The 25,429-nt window shown below is 38.6% G+C and overlaps 1 protein-coding gene across 3 annotated transcripts in view; it reads right to left on the minus strand.

The window, feature by feature from the left end:
- Positions 1-222: 222 nt before the first annotated feature.
- Positions 223-25,429, minus strand: part of LOC138177279 (kelch-like protein 20) — a 186,708-nt gene continuing 161,501 nt past the window's right edge. For 2 of the 3 annotated variants that reach the window (XM_069108385.1, XM_069108384.1), the window contains exons 4-9: positions 23,102-23,288; positions 18,782-18,925; positions 17,293-17,426; positions 14,473-14,681; positions 3,215-3,321; positions 223-939 (exon numbers count right to left, since the gene is read on the minus strand). In XM_069108385.1, the coding sequence (XP_068964486.1) occupies positions 873-939; positions 3,215-3,321; positions 14,473-14,681; positions 17,293-17,426; positions 18,782-18,925; positions 23,102-23,288 (848 nt within the window). In that variant the 3' untranslated portion in view covers positions 223-872. The remainder of the gene's footprint in view (positions 940-3,214; positions 3,322-14,472; positions 14,682-17,292; positions 17,427-18,781; positions 18,926-23,101; positions 23,289-25,429) is intronic. The other variant, XM_069108386.1, reaches the window with a different exon arrangement.

The raw sequence follows: 25,429 nt of genomic DNA on the forward strand, positions 1-25,429 counted from the left end.
ACTTTGTGCTAATGGAAAAGAGTAGAGGCATAGTGATATCTACACTACAGATAACTGCCAGACAGTAATGAGCAAACATCATATTTTAAACTGTGATCAGGAAAGGTGGACTTGTTTCCTTTCTCTTACTACTTTCAAATAATTTTATAGACTCCTCACAAGATAATAGCTATAGTATTATTATCCACTGATTGAAAAAAACACCGAGACAAAAAACTGCTATGAGTTTCATAACACTTTTATGACTTTGTATTTATTAATCATAGCTGCATCTAATTTTGAAAATAGTACATGTATGTTTGAGACAATTTCATTTAGAAATGTACGTTTGCTTACTTATTAGGCTGAATCATTTAATGAGATAAACCCTTTTAAAATAACCCTATGGTTTCTCAATCATCAAAAGTAACCACAGGGATCTCAGAGGTTGGTAATCACTAGATTAGATAATCTCTAAAGTCCCATCCACCTCTGAATTCTATGATTCTGCATGCAGACAATGGAGATGTGGCTGATTAGCAAGTATTATTGAGAGGTTGGTTTTTTTGAAGGACACCTCTCTTTCTGACTTGAGTCCCCTTCTCAGCCAGGGCTGATACTTTGATATGACTGGACTTTCCTAATAGTGACCTGAGAAGAGGTCATGTGGTTAAGTCAATGCTCTTAGAGTGTCCTATATCTGATTTTCTCTGTATTCACAGACTTGGGCACTACAAACCCCAAATCTTCCCCGAACCCTTTCTCCATGCTTCTCCTATGGGTGGATGAGGCTTTTGAAATTTTATTTGATGAAAAAATGAAATTTTTATGAAAATGAAAATTTATTTTATTCTTTCTTCTCTTCATTATGAACAGCTTGGGTGTTAGCTGTTCTAAATAGTCATCTTCAGGACACCCACACCTCCTCCTGGACGACGATTCTTCATGTTGCCAAACACTCTGGAACATAGAAACAGGCCTGGTTCAGAACTACATGTCTCTTATTTCATGCTACTCCCCATCTTGCTCACATGAGTGGTGAACAGGGATGTAACTTGGACAGGGTGAATTTTACTAAAGAGTGCCAAGATTTACAGTGTCATTTACAGTACTTTTGTTTATTTGGCAACATAAAAACAATTGATCTTAGTACCTAGTTAGCAAAATTTATTTTATGTATTTATTTTTTAAAAAAGCAATCAGGGTTAAGTGACTTGCTCAAGGTTACACGGCCAGTTATTTCTGGGTGTGGTGCTAAGTATCAGAGCCCGGATTTGATGCCAGGTCATATCTACTCTGGGGCTGGTGCTCTTACCCACTGAGCCACCTGGCTGCCCCTAAGCAATTGGGGTTAAGTAACTTGCTCAAGGTTACACGGCCAGGTGTTTCTGGGTGGCTGTTAAGTGTCTGAGCCTGGATTCGATCCCAAGTCATCCTGACTCTGGGGCTGGTGCTCTTACTTGCTGTGCTACCTAGCCGCCCCATTAGCAAGATTTATTAACATATTATTAATAGGAAGCATATTTCTCATTCTTCCAAAGCTCTACACTGCCTTCTCCCACCCTTTATTTTTATTCCCTGTGGTTTCTGCAGCAGTAATCTCTGGGGTCTCTCGTACCCCACAATGAACTGAGGGCATTGTTTTGTGTTTCTCGCCCTGGGCACAAACATTCCTAGTTATGGCTCATGTGATGAGATTCCACTCAGGGTCATTAGTTGGTTTATATCAGAAATTCTTATCCATTTTTTTTTTGTGTCATGGGTCCTTTTGGAAATCTAGTCGAGCCTTTGAACTACTTGTCAGAATACTGCTATTAAATGAATAAAACAAAACATGTAGGATTGCCACAGAAAGCAATTATATTGAAATACAGTTCTCAAAATATTTTTAAAAAGTTCATGGACTCCATGTTAAGAACCCTTGTCCTATATTAATGCGGCATCCTCCTCAAATAAATATGACTTTCTTGTCTTCTTGTCATTGGAATATAGGTCTGTTTCACCTGGTCCTTCCCACAATAATATATGAATTGGAATAATTTAAATGAGATGAAATTTAATTTTACATTTAATTTTATTTGATGAAATTTTTAATTAAATTATTCCCATTCACTTTAATGAAATTATCCCATTCACTTAGCACAGTGCTTTGCCCATTCTAAATGCTTAATTCATCTATATCTGTGAGAGTCTGGTAGGGTTGGGTGTCAGTCTATGGCTGGGTTTTACACTTAGTCTCTGATCAGTGTTAGCCTCTGTCTATAGACTAACTGATTTTCATGGGGTAAGACCCATGACTTTAGTCGAGTGGAGGCAGTTTAAAGCCATGGATTTAGTCAGAGGACTGGAGTTGAAATCGTTTTTGTTGCTTACTACACATGTGACCTTGGGCAAGTCACTTAAAATCTCTAATCTTTTAAATAAAGAAGTCAGGTTAAATGACTTTTGAGTCCTCTTACTACTCTAAATTTATGATACTATAAATTTCACAAAAACTAGAACTTTTTTAAAGGTTTTATTTTGTGGTTATTTGCTTTTTCCAAGTTCAGGTGACTTAATACATGTCTAAGTGATCTTTTTATTTTTTTTTTATAAGCTTAAGGTTACATGGCCAGTTATTTCTGGGTGTGGTGCTAAGTATCTGAGCCCAGATTTGATCCCCAGGTCATCCCAATACTGGAGCTAGTGCTTTTACTCGCTGAGCCACCTGGCCGCCCCTTAAGTGATCTTTTTCAAAGGGCATTATGTGCCATTTCATTTTGTTCAAATGGCCTTTAACTCCCTCTCTGCATTTAGGGAAGGGGAAGGGAATAAGCATTTATATAGTACCTCATTTGTGGAGATGTAGGCTAAACTATATGAAAATAGAAATGTCCACATAGGGACAATGCTGTACCAAAATCATTGCAATGTGTTTGTATTGCTTTCACACCACTCAATTATCTGGGTGGGATATAGGAGTGAAAGTTGATCCTCTGATCCCCACTGCAATTTCCTCAGCTCAATGAGGAAGAAGCTGTTGTAAATCATAAACTTGTTTTTAAACTGGTTCTTTATGATTTCCTGAACAATTTTTATATAGGATTATAGAAAGGATGATAGAAGGTCTAGTGATTCACTAGGGCTAGCTAAGGAGGGAAATACAGAGCAATTTGAAACTTGCCTTACTTGGTTTCTGAGTGTATGGACAGTGAAGTTTGGACATGATCTATCTCACAAGCTTGATTTGACTTACCTCCATTGATTGACTTCAAAGTCAAAAGCCTCCACTGTTGCCAAGTGTACCACTCCATCAAAGCCTCCAACTGCCAGGAGGTATCCATTTGCACCTACTAGGCTAACCTAAGGAGAAAGCCCAGGACAGTAAATTAGTACAGCCCCATGTGAAGGAGGAGATGGTTAATTAAAAGAAGAATGGAGAGAGCCCTGAGATTGGACTTGGACTCAAATCCTCTTCTATTTTATAGTTTTCTCTTTAAAAAGTGTTGGTGAGGGAAGAGAGAACACTATCTTTGTATGTCAACAAAACTAGAACTCATAGAGCATAATTATAATATAGTTAGATGAATAGCAGTAGAGGTGCCTAGAAGTTCATAGGAGATAAGCTATAAGACAGAAAGCAATAACAAAATCCATGTCCTCAAGTGTCTATACACAAATTCCTGGGTACTAGTAACAAAATAAACTAGAGATTCTAAATCAAGAGGATTATTTTTAACCTCTTAAGTATCACTGAGAGTTAGTGGGATGAGAACTATTACTAGAATATAAATTTGGAAGGGTATAGTTTCTTAAAGAGAAAAGATGTAGGGTAACACTGTACATCAGGAAGACATACTCATGCTACATAATAGAAGAATGCATTAGGGCATACATGGTGGGAAAAACATTTGGGTGAAGATCAATGGAGGTAGAAACAGACATTATATTGTTTTTGTAGTACTATGTACCACATAGGAAAAAAGTAGATGGAGTTTGGGAAAACAAATCACAAGTGCTACAGAGGCATGAAATGTTTTTGATGAGCCATTTCAATTATCTAAACATCTCCTGAATCTTTTTCCCTCTCACTGACCAAATGAGAGCAGGTTTAATGAAACTGTAATTTCATCCTGCAGTACCTTGAAGAGCAAACAAGAGGAAATTCTCTTATGGATCTTTCTCACCAACATAAAAGAACTGGTTGCTGGGGTGGAAATTATGGTGACTTTCAGGGAGAAAGTCTACTTTCTCTATCTTAGAATTTGTGATAGACAGAATTTGTGATATCTTAGAATGAGTGGATAATCTAATAGGCACCCTATATTTTGTAAGAGCCAATTTCAAAAGATTCAAAGGAATGATAGGTATGTTCCATGGGTAAAAATTTGCACTAATGATGACTTCTCAATGAGGTTCTGATGATACAAAGAGAAACAATTTTCATGAAGAAGAAAAAAGGAAATTCTTTAAATAAAACATGATCAGGGCAGCTAGGTGGCACAGTGAATAGAACACTGGCCCTGGAGTCAGTAGGACCTGAGTTCAAATCTGGCCTCAGACACTTAACACTAGCCATATGACCCGAGTCAGGCAAGTCACTTAACCCCAATTGCCCTGCCTTCCCCGCCCCCCCTGCAAAAAAAACCAAACCAAAACCAAAACAAAAAAACAAAACAAAACAAAAAAACCATGATGAATGCACAGGGAACTTAACCAACTTAGGTTTTTAAAAGATTTGTAGAGAAAGAGCAAGGGTAATAAAGAAGTACGAATAAAAATGATGGCACAATTATCAGAGTAGGATCAGGAGGGCTAAAACTTAGAATGAGCTGAGTCTGATGATTGGGCAAAGCTAACTAAGTAAAGTTTTTTGAAAAGGGTTTTTGAAGCCATATTTGGGAGAAGGAAATCAAACAGCAGATAAGACTGCTTTTGGGTGGGAAGGGTGGATGGGATAATGATAACTGACAAGAGAGAAGGCAGACCTGCCCAATTTTAATTTTGTCTCTGTGTCAAAGAGATTTGATCTTTACACTAAAAATAGTTTTCTCCTTGAAAAGTGTTGATGAGGTGAAGATTTCCAGAGGTGGAGCCAAGACGGCAGAAAAAGCACTCAGCTGAAACCTCAAAACATTCCCCTCCAAACAGCTTTAAAATAACACCTCAAATCAAATTCTGGAGGAGTAGAACCATGAAGGGTCAGAGTGAGACATTTTTCTAGCCTAGGACAACTTAGGAGCTCAGAAAGAGATCAGTGATATGGAGGTGGAGGTTGGCCCAGAGCCCATGGGGAGCAAATACCAGTGGTGGGACTAGGTGGTGGTGACAGAAGCGGCAGCAGTTTGGGGAGCTTTCAAGCTAGAGACAGTGAAGGGACCTGGTAACTGGTCAGAAAGAGACTACAGGAGACCCTTATCTTACCATTGGATGCAGGACCAGATATTGCTTGGCAACTCTATTGTCTATACTCACTTCTGGGTCATAGCTCAAGGGTAGGAAGGAGCACTTTCAGTCAAGAGGGAATGGAAATCCTAAGGGATAGTATCTCCTGAGGAACAGCATTGCTTGCAATCCCAAGGAATCAGGGGTTCTTCCTGGGTAAGGAAGTGTAGTCTAGGAGAGTAATAACCACACCTTTCCCAAGAAACCAGAATCCAACAATATGTTGTTTACAAGAAATACACTTGAAATAGAGATACACAGAAAGTTAAAATAAAGGATTGAAGAAGAATTTGTTACACTTCAGGTGAAGTTAAAAAAGTAGGGGGAGCAACTATTTGGGGCAGCTAGGTGGCACAGTGGATAGAGTGCCTGGCTTGGATTCAGGAAGACTCCTCTTCCTAAGTTCAAATCTGGCCTCAGACACTTCTTAGCTATGTGATCATGGGCAAGTCACTTAAACCCTGTTTGCCTCAGTTTCCTCATCTGTAAAATGAGCTGAGAAGAAATGGCAAACCAGTCCAGTATCTTTGCTGAGAAAATCCCAAATAGGGTCACAAAGAGTCAGACAAGACTGAAAAAAAACTGAACAATAACAAAAAACCAGGAAGGATATTTCCCCAGGCAGCTTTAGTTGGGGGCTTTAATAGAGGCTGGGGGTTGGGGTTGGGCCAGATCACCTCCAGAAGGCCAAGTCTTTGTTTTATAGGATCATGGGATCCAAAGCTAGCAATGATCATTTAGTCTGATTCTCTCATTTAGGAGGCAGCTAGGTGGCTAAGTGGAGAGAGCCCTGGTTCTGAAGTCAGGAAGACCTGAGTTGAAATCCAGCCTTCCACACATATTAGCTATGTTGCCCTGGGCAAGTCATTTAACTTCCTTTGCCTTAATCCTCTGGAGAAGAAAATGGCAAACCACTCCAGTATCTTTGCCAAGAAAACCTTATAGACATTATGTCCCATAGGATCATGAAGAGTTGGACGTGTTTGAACAACAATAATCAAAACCTTGATCTCAGACAAAGCAAAAGCCAAAATAGACCCAATTAATAGTGATAAGCAGGGAGATTAAATTTTGTTAAAAGGAACTATAGACAATGAAGCAATAATAATTCTAAACACATAAGCATCAAATGGCATAGCATCCAAATTCTTAAAGGAAAAGTTAAGTGAATTATAGGAGGAAATAGTAAAATTATATTAGTGGCAGGCCTCACTTCCCCATCTCAGAGCTAGATGAATCTAACCATGAAATAAATAAGAAAGAAGTCAGAGAGATGAATGGAATCCTGGAAAAGTTAGCTATGATAGACCTTTGGAGAAAACTGAATGGGAATGGAAAGGAGTGTACCTTTTTCTGAGCTCTACATACCACCTTCACAAAAATTAACACATATTAGGCCACATGTATTCTGGGTCCTTGGGTACAGCCTTTTGACTGAATACAAGTTATACAGAACAAAACCTTTTATTAAAGGGATTTGTTCAAAGGATCATATCTGAGAACCTAGAGGGCCACATGTGGCCTTGAGGCTGCAGGTGCCCCACCCCTTATTAGGGCATACAAACCTCAAAACCAAATGCAGAAAAGCAGAAATATGAAATGCAGCCTTTTCAGACCCTAATGTAATAAAATTACATTTAATGGAGGGTCATGGAAGCATAGATTAAAAGTTAATAGGAAATTAAATAATCTCCTAAAGAATGAATGGATCAAAAAAGAACAAATAAAAAAAAGCAATCAATAATTTCATTAAAGAGAATGACAATAATGAGATAACATTCCAGAATTTATGGGATGCAACAAAAGCAGTACTTGGGGGAAATTTTATATCTGTATATGTGTACATCAATGAAAGAGAGAAAGAACAGTCCAATGAGTTGGGCGTGCAACTAAAAAAACTAGAAAAAGAGTGAAAAATCCCCAATTAAACACCAAAATGGAAATCCTGAAAATCAAAAGAGGACTTAGTAAAATTGAAAGTAACAAAACTATTGAACTAATAAATACAACTTGGAGCTAGTTTCATAAAAAATTCCCAATAAAATAGATAAATCATTGGTTAATTTGACTTAAAAAAAGAATGAAAAAAAAACAAATTACTAGTATGAAATAAAATGGGTGAATGAAAAAGGTGAATGCACCACCAATGAAGATGAAATTAAAGCAATTGGTAGGTGATTAAGAGATATTTTGCCCAATTGTATGCCAGTAAAACTGAAAATCTAAGTAAAATGGAAAATTACAAAAATAAAAATTGCCCAGATCAACTGAAGAGGAAATGGAATACTTAACCCCATTGTAGAAAAAGAAATTTAACAAGCCATCAATGAGCTCCCTAAGGGGGGGGGGAACCTTTAGGATCAAATGGATTTTCAAGTAAGTTCTACCAAATAGTTAAGGAACAACTAATCTTAATACTATATAAACTATTTTTAAAAACAGGTAAAGGAATCATGCCAAATTCCTTTTATGACACAAATATGGTGCTGATACCTAATCCAGGAAGAGGGAAAACAGAGAAAGAAAACTATAGGCTAATTTCCTTAATGTCAATGCAAAATTTTTAAATAAAATGCCAGCAAAGAAGATTACAGCAATATATCACAAAGATCATACAGTAAAACCAGGTGGGATTTATACCAGGAATGCAGGACTGCTTCAATATTAGAAAACTGTTAGCATAATTGACCATATCAATAACAAAAACAAAAAAGTTACATAATTATAACAATATATACAGAAAAAGCCTTTGACAAAAATGCAACATCTGTTTCTACTAAATAATAGAAAGCATAGCAATTAATGGAATCTTTCTTAAAATGATAAGTAGTATCCATGAAAAACCAAGAGCATGCATTATCTGTAATGGGGATAAACTTGAAGCCTTCCTAATAAGATCAGGAGTAAAACAAGCACGGCCATTATTACCACTTTCATTCAATATTGCACTACAAATGCTAGCTATAGCAATAAGACAAGGAAGAAAATGGAAGGAATAGGCAATAAGAAAACATTACTATGGGTCTTTGTATAGGATATAATATTATACTTAGGGAACCCTAGAGAATCACCCCAAAATTATTTGAAACAATGAACAATGTTAGCAAAGTTGTAGGATCCATAGGAAAGAGAAGACTTTGTAATAGAAAGGATTATGAGAAGTAAATTAGATAATTTTGACTATATGAAATTAAAAGAAAACTTTTGCACAAACAAAACTAATGCAGTCAAAATTAGAATAGGAAATTGGGGGAAATTTTTTATAGCAAGTTTCTTTGATAAAAGCCTCATTTCTTAAATATATAGGGAACTGAGTCAAATTTCTAAAAATAAAAACCATTTCCCCATTGGTAAAAGATCAGAGAATAGGAATGGGCAGTTAGAAGAAATCAAAGCTATCAGTAGTCACATGAAAAAAATGCTCTAAATCACAACTGATTAGAGAAATGCAAATTAAAACAACTGTGAGATATCACCTCATACATATCAGATTGGATAATGACATAAGAAATGACAAATGCTGGAAGGGATATAGAAAAATCAGGACACTAATGCACTGCTGGTAGAGTTATGAACTAGTCCAACTATTCTAGAAACCAATCTGAACTATGCCCAAAGGGATATAAAACTTTGCATATCTTCTGGCCCAACAATATCACTTCTAAGTCTGTAACCCAAAGAGATCAAAGAAAAGAGAAAGAGACATATTTGTACAAAAATATTTATAGCAGCTCTTTTAGCGGTAGCAAAGAATTGGAAATTGAGGGAATGCCCATCAACTGGGGAACAGCTGAGCAAGATGTGGTATATGACTGTGATGAAATACTATTTTGCTATAAGAAATAACTAAGGGGGGAGGCTAGGTGGCGCAGTGAATAGAGCACTGGCCCTGGAGTCAGGAGGACCTGAGTTCAAATCTGGCCTCAGACACGTAACACTAGCCATGTGACCTTGGTCAAGTCACTTAACCCCAATTGCCCTTCCCTCCAAAAAAAAAAAAAAAGCTAAAAACCAAAACCAACCAAACAAAAAAAGAAATAACTAAAGGGGTGGTTTCAGAAAAACCTGGGAAGACTTATATGAACTCATAAAAGGTGAAGTGAGCAGAATCAAGAGAACATTGTACCCAGTAACAGCAATACTGTAAGGATGATCAACTGTGAAAGCTACTCTGATCAAGACAATGATCCAAAACAATTCAAAAGTACCAATGAGGAAAAAAAATGCTATTTACCTCAAGAGAGAACCATTGAACTCTGAATGCAGATTGAAGCCTACTTTCTTTTAAAGTTTTCTTTATTTTTATTATTTAATTTTTTTCTAACATTGTTAATATGGAACTATATTTTGCATGACTTTGCATGTATAATTGATATCAAATTGCTTGCATTTTCAAGGAGTGGGTGTGATGGGAGAAAATTTGTAACTTAAAAATTTTTAAAGTGGTTAAATTTTTTTATACATAATTGGGAAACATTTAATGAAATGAATAAAAATAATAAAACAAAGTATTTATGGGGAGTGCAGTGTGGGAAAGGATGCATATCACCCAAATTAGAAACCATGAAGGGTAACAGAATAACAGAACCCAAATGGCTTTTAGGGAATTGATATGCATCCTAAGTCAGGAGATGGCAATAGAGCACTCAGCTATTCTTGAAGGGTTCCAATAACCTGGGCTAAATAAATTAAATCTTAAGGTACTGAAAGAGCTAACACAGAATTTCTGACCTACAGTCAATAGAATTTCAGAAATCATGGGAAATGGGAAAGACACTTCAAGACTGGAGAATAGCAAATGTCTTTGTTTTGAAGAAAAGAAAGAGAGAGAAATCTAAAAACTATAGGTTAATGAGCTTGACTTTGATTCCTGGCAAAATTCTAGATTGTATTATTAAAGGGATGGTTAGAAATGATTCAGAAAATTAAGTAGTCATGACAAAGTAGACTGTCAGAGTTATCTTATTTCCTTTTTTTTTGATTGTATTACCAAACTGATAAATCAAGGAAAGACACACAATACATGTAACAAGCCAGCATTACACAATGCTATATATGTAACATGCACAACCAATGATTATGTGACATGCATGTAATCTGTGCATATGTTACATGCATATAGTAAATACTTGTGTGACTGTATAATATGTATATATATACATACATAATTTCAGAATTTTAGAAAAGCACTTGAAAAAACCTTTCATGAATTTTTTTTTCTGAAAAAAAGGTTGGAGACATGAGCTAAAGTTTAGTACAAATTGATAGATTTGGGACTAGCTGAATAGCTCCATGAAGTAGTCATTAATGTTCAAATTTAACTTAGAAAAATGTTTTGAATTGAGTGTCCTAGAAATCTGTATTTTGTCCTGCTTTTTTTTTTAACCCAAAGAGTTTTTCATCATCACTTGGATAAAGGCATAGGTGACATACTTTTCACAATACCCCAAAGTAAGAGGGATGGTTAAAACACTGAATGACAGAGTAAGGATTAAAATATATCTTCACTGAGTTGAATCTAACAAGACAAAACTTAATAAAGATAAACATAAAATCTTACACTTTGGTTCAAAAAATGAATCTCAGAAGTACAAGATTGGGGAAGTATGGCTGGGGCATTGGAACTTCTGTTTTATTGCTCCCGGCAGCTTGGATTTAGTTCCATTTGGGAAAGGTTTGACTGAAATGGATACAAGAAGTAGCTAAATCACTCATACTGCATTTTGTTTCACCTCAGTTACCTGCCTATGTGTCTGCTGTTAGAATACCTTTGCAGTTGTTCCATATGGAAATTATCTGAAGAAAATTAGAGATATTTAGTCAGGAAGAAAAAAAGAACTTAGGGAGGATTTGAAAGATATTTTCAAATATTTGAAGACTTTTCCATGGAAGAGGAATAGACTTGCTCTTCTCGGCCCCAGAGATTAGAATAAGGGTCAATGGATGAAAGTTGCATAAAAATAAGTTTATGCTTGATAGAAGGAAAAATTGAAGTAAGGGTAGAAAGCAAGGGTTGTGCAAGACTGTACTTGGACTTAAATGCCAAGAAAAGCAGTTCATATTTAGTGGACAACAGGGAGCCCCAGTTTGAGAAGAGGAGTAAACATGACCAAAGCTACGCATGAGAAAAATTATACTCCATGGGGATCCCAAGGGACTGAAATCAGAAACCAAACCGGCATTGCTCTGACACAACTTTCAGTTTTACTCCCTGATGATAATCACAATGATGAGGATGATGACTATGCCTTGTAGAGGAATGAATCCTGCCCACTGTAGGAGCCTCCAGAATGGCAGCCTCCTTTGCCTTCAGTATTTCAAAAGATGATGATGGACGTGTTGATGAAGTGTACCTTTTTGGCATGGGGAGTAAAAGAAGGGGGAAAGGCAATGAAGGAGGAAGAAACAATGCTGTCGGGTGTCATGTCAGGAAGAGACTGGCTTTCCAACCCCTGGCTCAGGCAGTAACTGAAAGGAGCCATGGGGAGGGAGAACCTTTTCTGTGAAAAACCTCTTCCCACCTCTACCTCAGGGATTCTTTCTTGAATCAAATTACAGATTTCAGCTAGACCCATAATTGTGAGGAGATTGTGCTCTGAAGGTGGCATTTTAAAAACAAAATGAACAGGCAGCTTCCCCAGAAGGAAAGAACACTACTGATTATGTGCATATTTTTAGGAACAGGAAATTAAGCTTTTGTACTATACAAGCAATGGCACAATTTTAACTTCACCCTTTGCACTGTCAGGGCTGGGCCTTGGAACTTCTGTCTTGGTGCTCCTGGGAGCTCAGATTTATTCCCATTTGGGGAAGGTTTGACTGAAATGGATACAAGAGGTGGCTAAATCATTCAGAAGGTATTTTGTTTCACCTCAGTTACCTGTGTATGTGTCTGCTTTTAGAAAGTAAACTCTATGAGAGCAAGAACCAAGCCTTATCAAAACTTTTTATCTCTCACATGGCCAAACCCAATGCTCTACAAAGGATAGCTGCTTATGTTTATGAAAGAAATTGAATCTCATCTATGTTCAGTTGTCAAGGATTGTCGTTTCCAGATTTGACTTCTCCAATTTCTCTTACATCAATCTCCAGTCAGACCAAACTTACTCCAGTCATTACTTCTAAGTACTATAATTTAGAGTATTGATTATTTTTACCTCATGGCTTCTAATCTAGACTATTACAAGATCCTTCAAATTGGTCTCTTTTTATCCAGTCTCTCTTTTCTCCAACCTATCATCATAGCTGTTGAATTTGTGTTCAATATCACTCTTCTGCTAAACCTCATGGGCTCCTGTAGTCTCTAGAATAAAATACAGACTCCTAGCCTCAGACCCTGTTTGCCTCAGTTTCCTCATCTGTAAAATGGGCTAGTGAAGGGAATGGCAAACCACTCCAATATCTTTGGAAACTCCAAATGGGGTCACTAAGGATTGGATGTCACTGAACATGACTGAACAACAATAACCACCATAACTTCTATTTGGCACTGAAGCCTTTCGCAATCTGGCTACAATCTATGTTTGTAGTCTGATTATAATTTATTCTCTCTCACATACTCTATGCTCCAACCAAACTGCCCTACAAGTATGGCTGCTCCCAAATGTGGTGTTCCCTCTGCTATCTCTATACTTTTTTTTTTTTTTTTTTGCTTTTTTTGGAGGGTGGGAAGGCAGGGCAAATGGGGTTAAATGACTTGTCTAAGGTCACACAGCTAGTAAATGTTATGTGTCTGAGGCTGGATTTGAACTCAGGTCCTCCTGACTCCAGGGTTGGTGCTGTATTCACTGTGCCACCTAGCCACCCCTCTCTGTACTTTTTCACAGGCTGTACCTTGTGCCTGCAATGCTCTTTCTCTCCTTACCTCTGCTTCTTAGAACTCCTTAGTTCCCTCATTGTTTAGCTCAAAGGCCTACAAGAGGCTTTTTCTGATTCTCCCAGTTGTTAGTACCCACTCCCAAATCACTCTGTATTCATTTTGCATTTATTTATATGTGTACTAGCTATTTCCTCTCAGTAGAATGTAAGCTCCTTGAGGGCAGGAACTTTTTTTTTTTTTTTACTGTTTTGTCTGACCAGTTCTATCATATAGTAGATGTAATAAATGCTTAATTTAACTAAGTCCAATGAAATGAGTGGTTCAAAAAATTAGATAATGTATTGTCCTTGTATTTGAGAATGATTCTTCTGACCTGGCCTTCAGTAGAGCTAGTACTTTCAAAATCTTCAGCAGTGTGAATGATAATGATGATGCTGATGATCACATTCATATAGAATCTTAAGATTTTTGAACAGCTTTCCTTACAATGGATCTGTGAGGCAGTTAATGCAAATAGCTTGTTATCCCCATTTTACAGGTGAGGAAATAGAGGCAAGTATATATTGGTAAACATATAATTGACTCTTTGGGGAAAAATGTGCCTACCACACAATTTTTAGTTTAATCTGTATTATGAGCATATTCTCCATTACATTTTTAAACCTAAGACAATCAGCAAAAACATAAATCTGGCTTTGATTTTTAGCATTTGCCAATTTCTGAGGTGCAAATGTTCACACTGAAAATTTAACAATCATCCCTCCAGTCAGAACTGGCTCCAGGCACATCCCTGAGTCAGAGGAGTGAAATGACTTACCCTAAGACACACTGTTGGAAATAATAACAACTCACATTCTATAGATTTAAGATTTACAAAATGCTTTCATCACAACAAACCCATGAAGCAGTTTTATCCTCATTTGACAGATGAATAAAATAAGCTCAGAGAAGTGAGGTGATTTGCCCAAGGTCACATAGAATGTTAAAGCCAGCATCCCTCCCTCTCTTCCAAGTGCCATGTGATGGCATACCATAGCAGGCACATTTTTTCTTCCTTCCCCCTTGTAATCGGAGTCAAGACATTTGCAAATAGACTAGCCAGGATAAGGGACATAGTCTGAATTCTTCTCCCTGAAAGTCTAACTGACTTGTATCAGAAAGAAAACAACTCATTAGCAACATATTCCAATTGACTGAGCATTGTCAGAGTGCTGCATCTTCACCCCTTCTTTTTTCCTCTCTCATCCTACCTTGTTCCTCTTTGATCTCATGGGCATCATTGGCAACCACTCATTGGAGGTGGGATCAAATCGTTCAGTACTGCACAGCTCTGTGATCTCATCCCGTCCACCTGCCACGTAGATTTTCCCTTGATAGACAGCACAGCCAAAAGTTTCCCTGCAGGACCTCAGAGGAGGACAGGGACTCCACACATCCTCTGTGGGGTCATAACGTTCAACTAGAGAGAAAAGACATTAGAACATTACAGCACAGTCAAAAGGATGACAATATGTAGATGGATGGAAAAAAACACAAGAACTCTAGTCAGCCCCCAGGCATTCCCAGCCTAGGATCCCAGCTCTGATGAAGAGGGCCAGTTTGGGGGGAAGATTAAGGCTGCTCCCTCTGATACTGTCTCACAAGTTAGGAAGTCTCCAGACAGCCTCAGCTTCCCTAAGTGGCACCCTGAGTATCACTCACTCATCTAGGAATTTACCTGAAACTACAAGGAGACTATGTTCTCAGTTTAATAGAAACCTGAAACTCAACAGGTCTAACACTGAACTCTTTATTTTTATCCCCAAACTTCCCTTCTTCTGAACTTCCCTATTACTTCACAGGTTGCCACTATCTTCCCAGGTGCCCAGGCTTGCAATCTAAGGATCATTCTTAACTTCTCACTCTCTCTTATCCCCCATATCCAATTAGTTGCCAAATCCTGTCATTTCTACTTCAAAACATATCTCCTATATGCCCCTTCTCTCCTTTGACACTGCCACCACCCTGGCACAGACTGTCATCACCTCACACGCTGAACTATTGCAATAGTCTGCTGGTGCTGGGTGGTTTCCCTGATGTAAGTCTTCCCTCAGCTGTCAAATGAATCATCCTAAAGCACAAGTCTGACCATTTCACTCCTTCTTCTTCCCCATGCAATAAACTCCATTGACTTCCTATTATCTCTGGGAACAAATATTAAAAGTATAAAATCTTCTGGCTTTCAAAATCCTTCATAATCACATCTCTTCTTACCTTCCCCGTCTTGTAGAACCTTCCTGCACTCTGTGATCCAGTGACACTGGCCTCCTTCCTGTTTCTCTGCACTGACTGTCCTTATGCCTGGAGTCCTTTCTCTCTCCACCTCCACCTCTTCGTTTTGCTCTAGTCTCAGCTAGAGTCCATTTCGTGCAAGAAGCCTTTTAGGGTCCTCCTTAATCTTAATGCCTTCGCTCTGTGATTAGCTCCAATTTACCCCATATACATTTTAATTACACATAATTCTTTGCAAGTTGCCTCTCCCATTATACTCACTCATTCCTGAAGAACAGGGACTGTTTTTGCCTTTCTTTGTATCTTCACTGCTTAGCACAGTACTTGGCACATAGTAGGCACTCAATAAATGCTTGTTGACTCTTGACTTAGCCTATTTGTCCTTAGGGTAATTCCTTAAGTTTAATAACATTTAGTGATCATTTATCAATCATCTACTAGGTGCCAGGCACTGTTCTAGTTTGGAGGGATACAAAGAAACAAAACCAAACCATAGCTTTGTCTGCTACCCTCCTGTGTAAATTATAAAGCTGTATGAAGGAGGATATATTGTTATTTGTGGGAGAGTGGCTAGAGAGTTGGTCTTTAAGGAAGCCCCAGGATCAAACTCTGACCCAGACATAAGCTGGCTAAGGGACCCTAGCCAAGGCATTTACCTTCTTAGCGCTCCAGAAATTCCTTGCATCAGTAGGGAGTTTCCTCATAGGGAAAAATCTGTAAGGTACCATTCTGGCCTTTTTGGGAAGTCTGTCACAAACCTTAGTGTGCTCTATACTTTATACACACATAAAAACACATATTTTTGACTGGACTGTGTGGGAAGTTGGAAAGTTCCTGGTGAGCTTCCTATTATTTCAGATTGTCACCTTTTTTTGCAATATGTAGTCTGAGAGGTGCCTGTTGTGTTATATAACAGAGTGTACAATACTTAATAGGTGCTTAATGAAGGGCGCTTGATTGATTACCTGACTCTGTCAGTGATAGGATGACCTGTGGGTAAGTTTATCTATGCAACAACCTTTCTTGACCTTCAGCTGGAATGTGGAGTTGAGACCCTTTGGAGAGAGATAGGAGATATCTTTGAAAGGGAGGAGGAGACATCTTTGTAAGGGAGGAGACAGTCCCTGTTTGCAGTCCCTGACAAATACCTAGTATATACTGCTGCATGTCCTGATTTCTCTGTTGGAAATAATGCAAATCTTAGTTTCTTTACCTGTAAAATTAAAAGTCTGGAGTAGAGAGGTGACTTCTAATTAGAGCCCCCTCCAGCTCTAATACCGTGTTTCCCCGATAATAAGACCTATCCCAAAAATAAGCCCTCCCCTTACTGTGTAAGATTCCTCTAAAATAAGCCCTCCCCCGAAAATAAGCCCTATTGAGATTGCTACTGTAGTGAAGGTGATCCCCTGAGCTACACGCTACATTACAGTACCCTCTGTATGCACCGTCCCTCCCCCCCCACCCCGTGAAATGCACGCCGCGCTCCGAGCTTCAGATTGGCCAATATCAGGTGGCAAAGTGATCACCATCCTTGCAACTCCCCATACTCCCATATAGGACAATCATCCCTGGTCTGCCACCCCAAAGTCTCTCATCACTGTGAGAACTAGTTCTCGTCCTATTCGCTAAAACCTGTAAGAGTGGGGTGCCCAGTCACCCTCTCCAGCCCCTCTACACTTATGGTCAATGTGTCCTTTGTGTCTCTGCCATGTCTCCATCCCTCAGCAAATGATTTTTGCCCCAGGTGAAAAAATTTCCAAGTTCAATTCTGTATGACAGTTTCCTTCTGTATTAGTTACCTGATTGTAGGGGAGAGTGACCATCTGAGCCTCCAATGGCATAAAGGTAGCCACCCAGGGCAGCCACACCCAAACCTGATCTTCGATAAGTCAGAGGAGCTACCTTGCACCACCTGTTCTCTTCCGGATCATACCTGAAACCAGAATGGTAGACACAATGTGAAATACTATAAAGTATTGATTCTGGTTTCTGACCTATGTAACTAATGGGTCTAGTTATTTTCTTTTAAGAAATTGGGGTTAAGTAACTTGCTCAAGGTTACATGGCCAGTTATTATTTCTGGGTATGGTGCTAAGTATCTGAGCCTGGATTCGATCCCAGGTCTCCTGACTCTGGGACCGGCGCTCTTACTCACTGTGCCATCTGGCTGCCCCTTAGTTATTTTATTACAATTACCCAGAAGGCAATGAAGTTAACAAGTTAGGATGTATTTTTAATAACCTACTTCACTATCCTTCCTGAAATCCCACCTCTGTGGGAGTTTTTCTTAGATCATTTCACACTACTCACTTTTTCTTCTTTTCTGACCTCACAAGGCACAATCTCTTTTGTCTCCAATGTTCTTCCTACTCACCTCTTTCTCTTGGAATCCCTACATCCCAAGGTGCTACCTCCTACATGAGGCTTTTACTAATGCTGTCCCTCCCCACTCCTCATTGTTAATCCTCTTTCCTTTTTGAAATTATTATCTACAATTTTTATATACTTTGAATAAAATGATGTTTCTGCTGGTAGAATGTAAGCTCCTTGATGGTAGGAATTGTTTAATTTTTGTTTTTGTAGCCCCAGTGCCTAACATAGGGTCTGCCACATGGTAGATGCTTAATAAATGAAAGTGGGCAAGGAGCATATCCTCATTTCCCCCATCAACTCTACCTATCCCATAGGTTTATGAAAAGAGTGCCTTGTAAAACTTTAATTTCTGTATGATTGTGAGACTTTTAAAGTTTTGGTCTGAATATGATTTCATTAATATATGGAGCTCCCAGTGAGGAAAAATCTCTCTATCAATGCAAATAAGCACCAGCTCTGCCATTTATAATTTTAGAGAGTTGCCTGAATTTTGAGAGATTGTCCAGTTTTTCCAGGGTCACATAGTCACTGTTGCAGATGTGGGACTTCCAGGAAAGTCTTCATCAATATACTATGCCATACAACTGATCATAGGAGTTATTATGATTGCTGTGATGATTCAAGTTTCAGATGGGGATTAGACTAGGTGACCTCTGTGATTATTTATAGCTCCAACATTACATGACTAGAGGTTGAGGTTAATTCAGGTAGTGAGTGATGGGGTCGAAAACATGATATGGGACTCCTTCTGCCTGTCTTGATGTTTGAGCTACTGACAATAGTCTTACATTATGAGGCCCCAGACTGGGCTGACCACACATTTTCCTACAAAGATGAGCTTTGGGAAGCTGTATGCATCAAGATGTCAACAAACCTATCTCCTGCTGGTCAGTCTGTTTTCTCTGATGGCCATACCTTTCCACAGAACTGAGGCAGGTTAGTCCATTATGACCTCCCACACAGTACAGGAAACCCCCTAGCTCGGCGACACCTGCACCTCTTTTGCTTTCTGCCAGTGGGGCCACATCATGTCTCCATTCATTGATCTTGGGATCATATCTAGAGTGGGAGAGAAGAGATACAAGGTGATGCCAACACCTCTGTATGTGTCAAAGTCTTTCTCATTCATGCTTTTATTTAGATTTACAGACTGATTTAAAATCACTGCCTTCATTCATTTATTCATTCATTCATTGTTTATTTATTTATTAAGCACCTGCTACGAACCAGACACTAAACTAGGTGTTGGAAAAGCAAAGACAAAAATCAAAGTTTCTGTCCTGGGGGTACTTAAATTCTATGGGAAGGGCTGTGAGAAGCAACCTGTACACAGTCAAGTAAATGAAAAATATATGGAGAGTAAATGCTAATTCATTTTGGAGTAGGGATGGGGAGGTAACAATAACTGAGGGGATCAGTAAAGGCTTCATGTAGAAGGTGGTAACTTGGACTGAACTTTGAAGGAAGTAAGGGATTTTCTGAGTTGGCAGCAAAGAGGGTATGCATTCCAGGTGTGGGGAAGATAGTCTGCAAACATATGGAGACAGAAGATGGGCTATTGTGTACGAATTGCAGGAAGCAGGCCACTTTGCCTGAAAGGTAGAGTTCATGAAGGAGTTCAACGTTCAATAAACCTGGAAAGGGAAATTGGATCCACATTATGAAGGTTTCTTAGATCCAAAGATCCCATATGAACTCTTCCATTTAGTATTTAAAAGCCTTCACAATATGGCTCCAGTCTCCAGGTTTCTTGAACATTATTTTCTTTCCTGCATTCTGCAAGGGAATGGCAGGGTCTGTCCTGTCCTTTAGGAATATTAATTTGGCAGCTATTGATTTAAAGAAGGGAAAGACTTGAATCAGGGAGACCCATTATAAGGTTGCTTCCAAAGTCCAGATGAAAGACAATGACAACCTGCACTAAGGGAGTGACTGTGAGTGGAAAGAAGGGTATGAATGTGAGAGATACCATGGAAACAGAATCCATAGTATAGAACCTTTTGTAAAACATAATTGATACCAATTGGCTAATTGATATTGGGAAGATGTCAGTTTTTCTATACATATTAGGAGCTCAGTGGATGGAGACTCAGCACCCCAGACCCTTAGAATTTCCTCTATATCATTTGAAGAAGAAGCAATCAGTTGCCCCTTGGGGGCCTAGCCTGCCAATGCCAGTGAGAGCTGAGGACATTGAGCCCAAGGAGACGTTACACTTACACAGAATTTTTCAACTTAGCCCAGAGACTTGGTTCCTCATTTGCATATGAGGAATAAGAATTTGGGAGAGCTGAGAGTGACTCTAAGGTTTCAAACCTGGACGACTAGGGGAATTGTAGTATCCTCAGCATAAACAGGGAAGTTAGGGAGAGGTGGAGATTTTGAAGATAAATGATGGCAAAATAAGATTCATCCAAAAATACCAAGAAAAAGGACTTGCTATTGGAAATAGCAAGCAAGTGGGATATAGCTCTCCATGCTACTGAACAAAATATAAAATTCTGACTCAGGCATTCAAGGGCCACCAAAATTTGACTTCAATATATCTGTTACATATGATCCATAGTATTATAGATTTAGAGCCAAAAGACAGTTGAGAGGCCATCTCACTCATTTTACTATTGAGAAAATTGAGACCTAGAAAGGTTAAGATCACATAGGCAGAAAATGGCAGGGTCAGAATTGGAACCAGATCCTTTGATTCTAATCTAGCACATGTTGCACTGTAACACTTTGCTTCCCCTTTCACATATCCTGCAATCTACATTACAGGTGAACTAGACAATTCTTTTATCCTGCTTTCATCCTTCCCTTTCTTATCTCTTTGCTGTAGCTTATGTTATCTACCATACTGAGAATGAACGGCATGTCCTTACTCCACAATCTCTTCCCATTTGTTTGAAGTTGATCCCTTTCTAACTGTGATGTCATGTTTTCCTTGACTTTCCCTTACCTCCTTCCCTCAGCACATTGAAAATGATTTCTTTAGCCTTAAATTTCTACTAACACATTGGTTAGGTCTTCCCATTGCATTCATTCCACTGTCCCTTGAATCATAACTATTTGTGTATTTGTTCTTTCTGTGATATTATAACTTCCTTGAGATGTGCTGGATCTATTCCCATATCTCCAGTACCAACCAGGTCTTTTGCACATAGTAGGTGTTTAATAAATGCTGCTGTTTGTTTTAATTTCTTTCCTAATACCCACAAATATGCATCAGAAGAGAGGCTAAAATCAACAATGACATAATGTTATCCTTTACAGTTTTCAAAGTGTGCTTACATACATTAGCAAGAAAAATAGCCTTTCTGACCCATCATATGTAGGATGTTCTATTTGAATTGATTCTCTAGCAGCAGGATGGTTGACACAGCTATCCACAGTCTCTCTCTCTCTAGTTCTATTTATAACTAGCTACACACATTTACGAACATCTAGTTAAGGCTAAGAGTACTTCATGTAACTGGGGAGCAAACAAGGTTAACTCATCATAGGAGGATGAACTCTCTAGCCTTGTCCACCTTAGTTCCATGCTTTAAGCACTGAAACACAAATTGTTTTATGATGTTGAAAGAAGACTCCAAATCAGCAGCATGTAAAGCATCTTGGATATTTAAATGCCACAAAAAGATCACATTCCTAAAATGTAAGCCCTTTCTGGAATAAATCTTTGCTAAACTAGAGTTCTCAGACATAGCAGAATGAAGTGATATTTTAATAAAAAAAAATAAGGCAACTGCTCATCAGAGCTGTTATCAAGGCTGTTATAGGCAGCTAGGTGGCATGGTGGACAGAAGACCTTAGTTCAAATCCAACCTTAGACACTTATTAGCTGTGTGACCTTGGGCAAGCACACCTTTGTGTGCTTCAGTTTTCTCAGCTGTGAAACATGGATGACAGCATCAACCTTATAGAGTTGTTGTGAGACCAAATGAGATATTTGAAGAGTGCTTAGCACATACAATGTCTGGCATTTAGTAGGCACTATGTAAATGCAAGCTATGATGAATCTGATCATGATGATGTCAACCCGAATGAGGAAGATTTAGAGCATTTGATTCCTCTTCTATAGTTCATGTCAAGCCAAGTTTAGCATTGTGGTTTTCCTATATCTTCTTGCACATAGTCGTCACTGGGAAATCTTTATCAAACATGACTGACAGTTCCATGATAGCTGGTAATGAATGCCTGTCACCTTATTTAGAGATATCCAGGGAAAATTCATCCTTTAGCCTCCATAATCTCTCTTCTTCGTGCACCTTCCCCCATCCCAAATCTGTATACAGCACTAGAGACATTTTAAATAAGTGCTTAGCAGCAGTTTTAGAGAGACGTTTTAGGATTATGCCCAAGCCAATTATGAGGGAGAGCAATCTGGCCCTGAGAGGACTATAATGTAGCTTTGGAGTTGGGACATCTAGATTAAAATCCCACCTTGGTTACTAGTCACATGCATGACTTTGGACAAGGTACTTCCATTCTTCAGGCTTCAGTTTTCTTCTATTTAAAACGAGAGGTTCCTTTTATTTTTAAATGTATGTGATCATATGTCTGGTATGAAGAATAAGTTTAATAACCTTATTTCAAGACTTACAGTTAATTGTGCTTGATGTTAGAAAAAGAAGCAGTACGTAGTTTAAACGTATTTATTTCCCTCTGTTTCCCCTTATTTGCAACCCCCCACAATCCCCATTTGCTAAGAAGTATAAAAGACAAGTATGGCTGACTTGCTAGGTCTTGACTGTGCTAGGTATTTCATTTTGATACAAAATTACAACTGGCATCATTCTTTGCTCCCTTTTGGAAGATCTCAAAATACAAGGGTTTCCTCTTTCCCAGTAATCCAAGAGGATATATCATGGGACCTTTGAACCTTTTGGTAGATAAAGGCAGGGACAAGTTGTCTCCTTCCTTGTCCTGAGAGTCTGATAACTTGGGACTCTCCAGTGTCTCTATTTCAAGAATGCATGATTCAGAATTTAGAAGATTAGGTTGTCAATTCCACATTTTTCTGGTGTGAAAGGTTTCTTTTTGAGGCTGGAGAATTTTCTCTTGGCTGGTTGAATTATATGTCACAGCCAGGGCTGTGCTCAATTTGGAAGCTGAATAAGGTTGACAAGGATGAGTTATAGAACACCAGACCAATGAGCTACATTGTCAAGCACACATATTAAACACAATCCACACATTTTTTTTCTCTCCTTCTTCCCCTTCCATAGAGGAACTCCTTACCTTTCCACACTGCTAAGGCAAGTGGTTCCATCATAGCCACCAACTGAATAAATGCAGCCATTCAAGGGAGCCACCCCTGTGCCACATCGGTGCTTACACGAAGCACCTAGCAATTTCCATTCATGGGACAGTGGGTTGTAACACTCCACCCCGCTGATGACATCACTAGCCAAATGACATCCTCCAACTGGAAAGAGAAATGGCGATTGTGTTAGGTGGGAAACAGGGAGAAAAAGCTGAAGGGATGATTTTAAATGAGACATTTAAATGAGAGTATTGTTCACTTTAATCAATCAGTAAATTTTTATTTAGTGCTTGCTATATGTTCTAGGCAATGGAGAGAAAAAAGAAGAAATAAATAGAATAACCCTTGCCCCAAGGAATTTAATTGTATGGTGTGAGAGAAGAGGGAACAAATTTACTTATAATAATATATGCAAAATAGATAATTTGAAAGGGGAGGGAAGAAACAAGTAGCTGTTGGGGTGGGAGGGCATCACCAAAGCCTTAATGTAGAAGAGTTTGGAAAGAACACAGGAATTCAAAGAGGTGGAGTGGAGGTGGGAGTGCATTCCAGGCATGAGAAATGGCCTTTGCAAAAGTACTGAGATAGGAGAACAATTGCTTCACCGATACCCTCACCCACTCAACAAACACAGAATTCACTAATGTCTTTGAATTATTCGGTTGTTGAGGTATGTTATACCCAATTTCTCTCCAAGTCCTATTTATCCTTCAAAGTCATTTAAAATCTGATTAAACAAAACAAAACATGGGATCATAGATTCAAACCAGAAGGGACTTCAAAAGTCACCCAGAACAGTTCTCGCATTTGACTTATGAGGGAACAGATGTCCCAAAAATGTAGGTGACCCAACCAAGGTCACTTATAAGTATGTAAGAGAACTGAGATTTGAGTCGAGGCCTTCTGATTCTAAATCCAGAGCTCTCTCCACTATACTATGCTACAACAGGAAACCTCTCCTTTCCAAATGAAAGAGATTCACTCACTCTTATTTTACTTAAAGAGAAAAAAATCTCCAGGAGAAAGTTTCAGAGGATAATACTCAAATACTTCAATGGATCTGTGAACTCATCAATGAAGACACCTCCTCCAGTAATACAGATCACAGCCTGTTCATTTCTGCCCATCCTGCTCAGCTTTGGTCCATGCCTTCACATAGGTTTGCCATAGAGAGTCCAGGCAACACACTGGAAGCCTCCTCACTTTTGTCTGACTGCAAAGATACCCGTACTCTTGCCATATAATCAGCCGATCTTCTCCTACCACATACATCCCTGATGATTTCCTTAACTCCTACACTTTGAAATTTATTGGTTCTCTGGTTCAACCTGTTCACACTACCATGTGCTTCTCCATTGTTCTTTGGGGTCACTGATTTTCAGTACTGCAGAGACAGCTGTGCTCCATGTACTGAAGTTGTATCCAAATAGTAACCAAGTCTTTTCACCTCTGCTCTCATGGCATATCTTCCACCCTTCCCTTTCTCTCCACTCACACAGCCACCAGCTCATCCTCACCTCACCTCCACATCCTCATCACCTACTACCTGCACAATTGCAATAGCTTTCTCTTTGGCCTGCCTGTCTCCGGTCACTGCTCTCTCCAAACCATTTACCCAACAGACAAAATAATATTCTCAATTTATAATAGCTCTCTTTTTCCATTATATAGTGTTTTCCCAAGTTCTTTCCTCCAAACAACCCTCTGAGATAGGTGGTATCAATGTTGTTCTCTTTCTTTTGAAGATAAAGAAATAATCTCTAAAAGATCATACCTTACTCATGTTCACATGGCCTAAATTGGATCCAGGATTTGAACCCAGGTCTACCTTTTCCAAGTCCAGACTTTATCTCTTTCACCAAGTAGCTTATCCCCCAAGGCCTACTGTTTTTTCTGCCAACAGATTCTTCTATCCTAGACCTTACAACTGTGGTCAAGTAATCTTTTTCCTGAAACTTAATTTCTTTATCTGTAAAACAGGGATTGTAATAATGCAAATACTTACCTAACAGTGTGATATTGCAGGGAAAGTGCTCAGGAACCTTAAAGTGCTACATAAATGTGCCATTATTATTGTTATTATTATGCATCTTCATTATTATTATGTGTCATTATTTCTGTTATTATGTATCATTATAATATGTCATTATTATGTTATTATAATGTATTATGTGTCATTATTATTGTTCCCTACTCTTAAAGGTTATGAGGAAATCTTTGTTAACTACTTAGAATAGAATTATGAACATTATTATGGTCATTACCATCAGAATCATTTACAACTGTAATAATGGCTTTAATGA

This window comes from Petaurus breviceps, unplaced genomic scaffold (assembly GCF_028583685.1).
Source record: "Petaurus breviceps papuanus isolate PSGF00001 unplaced genomic scaffold, PetGlider_PUasm1.0 90383, whole genome shotgun sequence".
Lineage (NCBI taxonomy): Eukaryota > Metazoa > Chordata > Mammalia > Diprotodontia > Petauridae > Petaurus > Petaurus breviceps.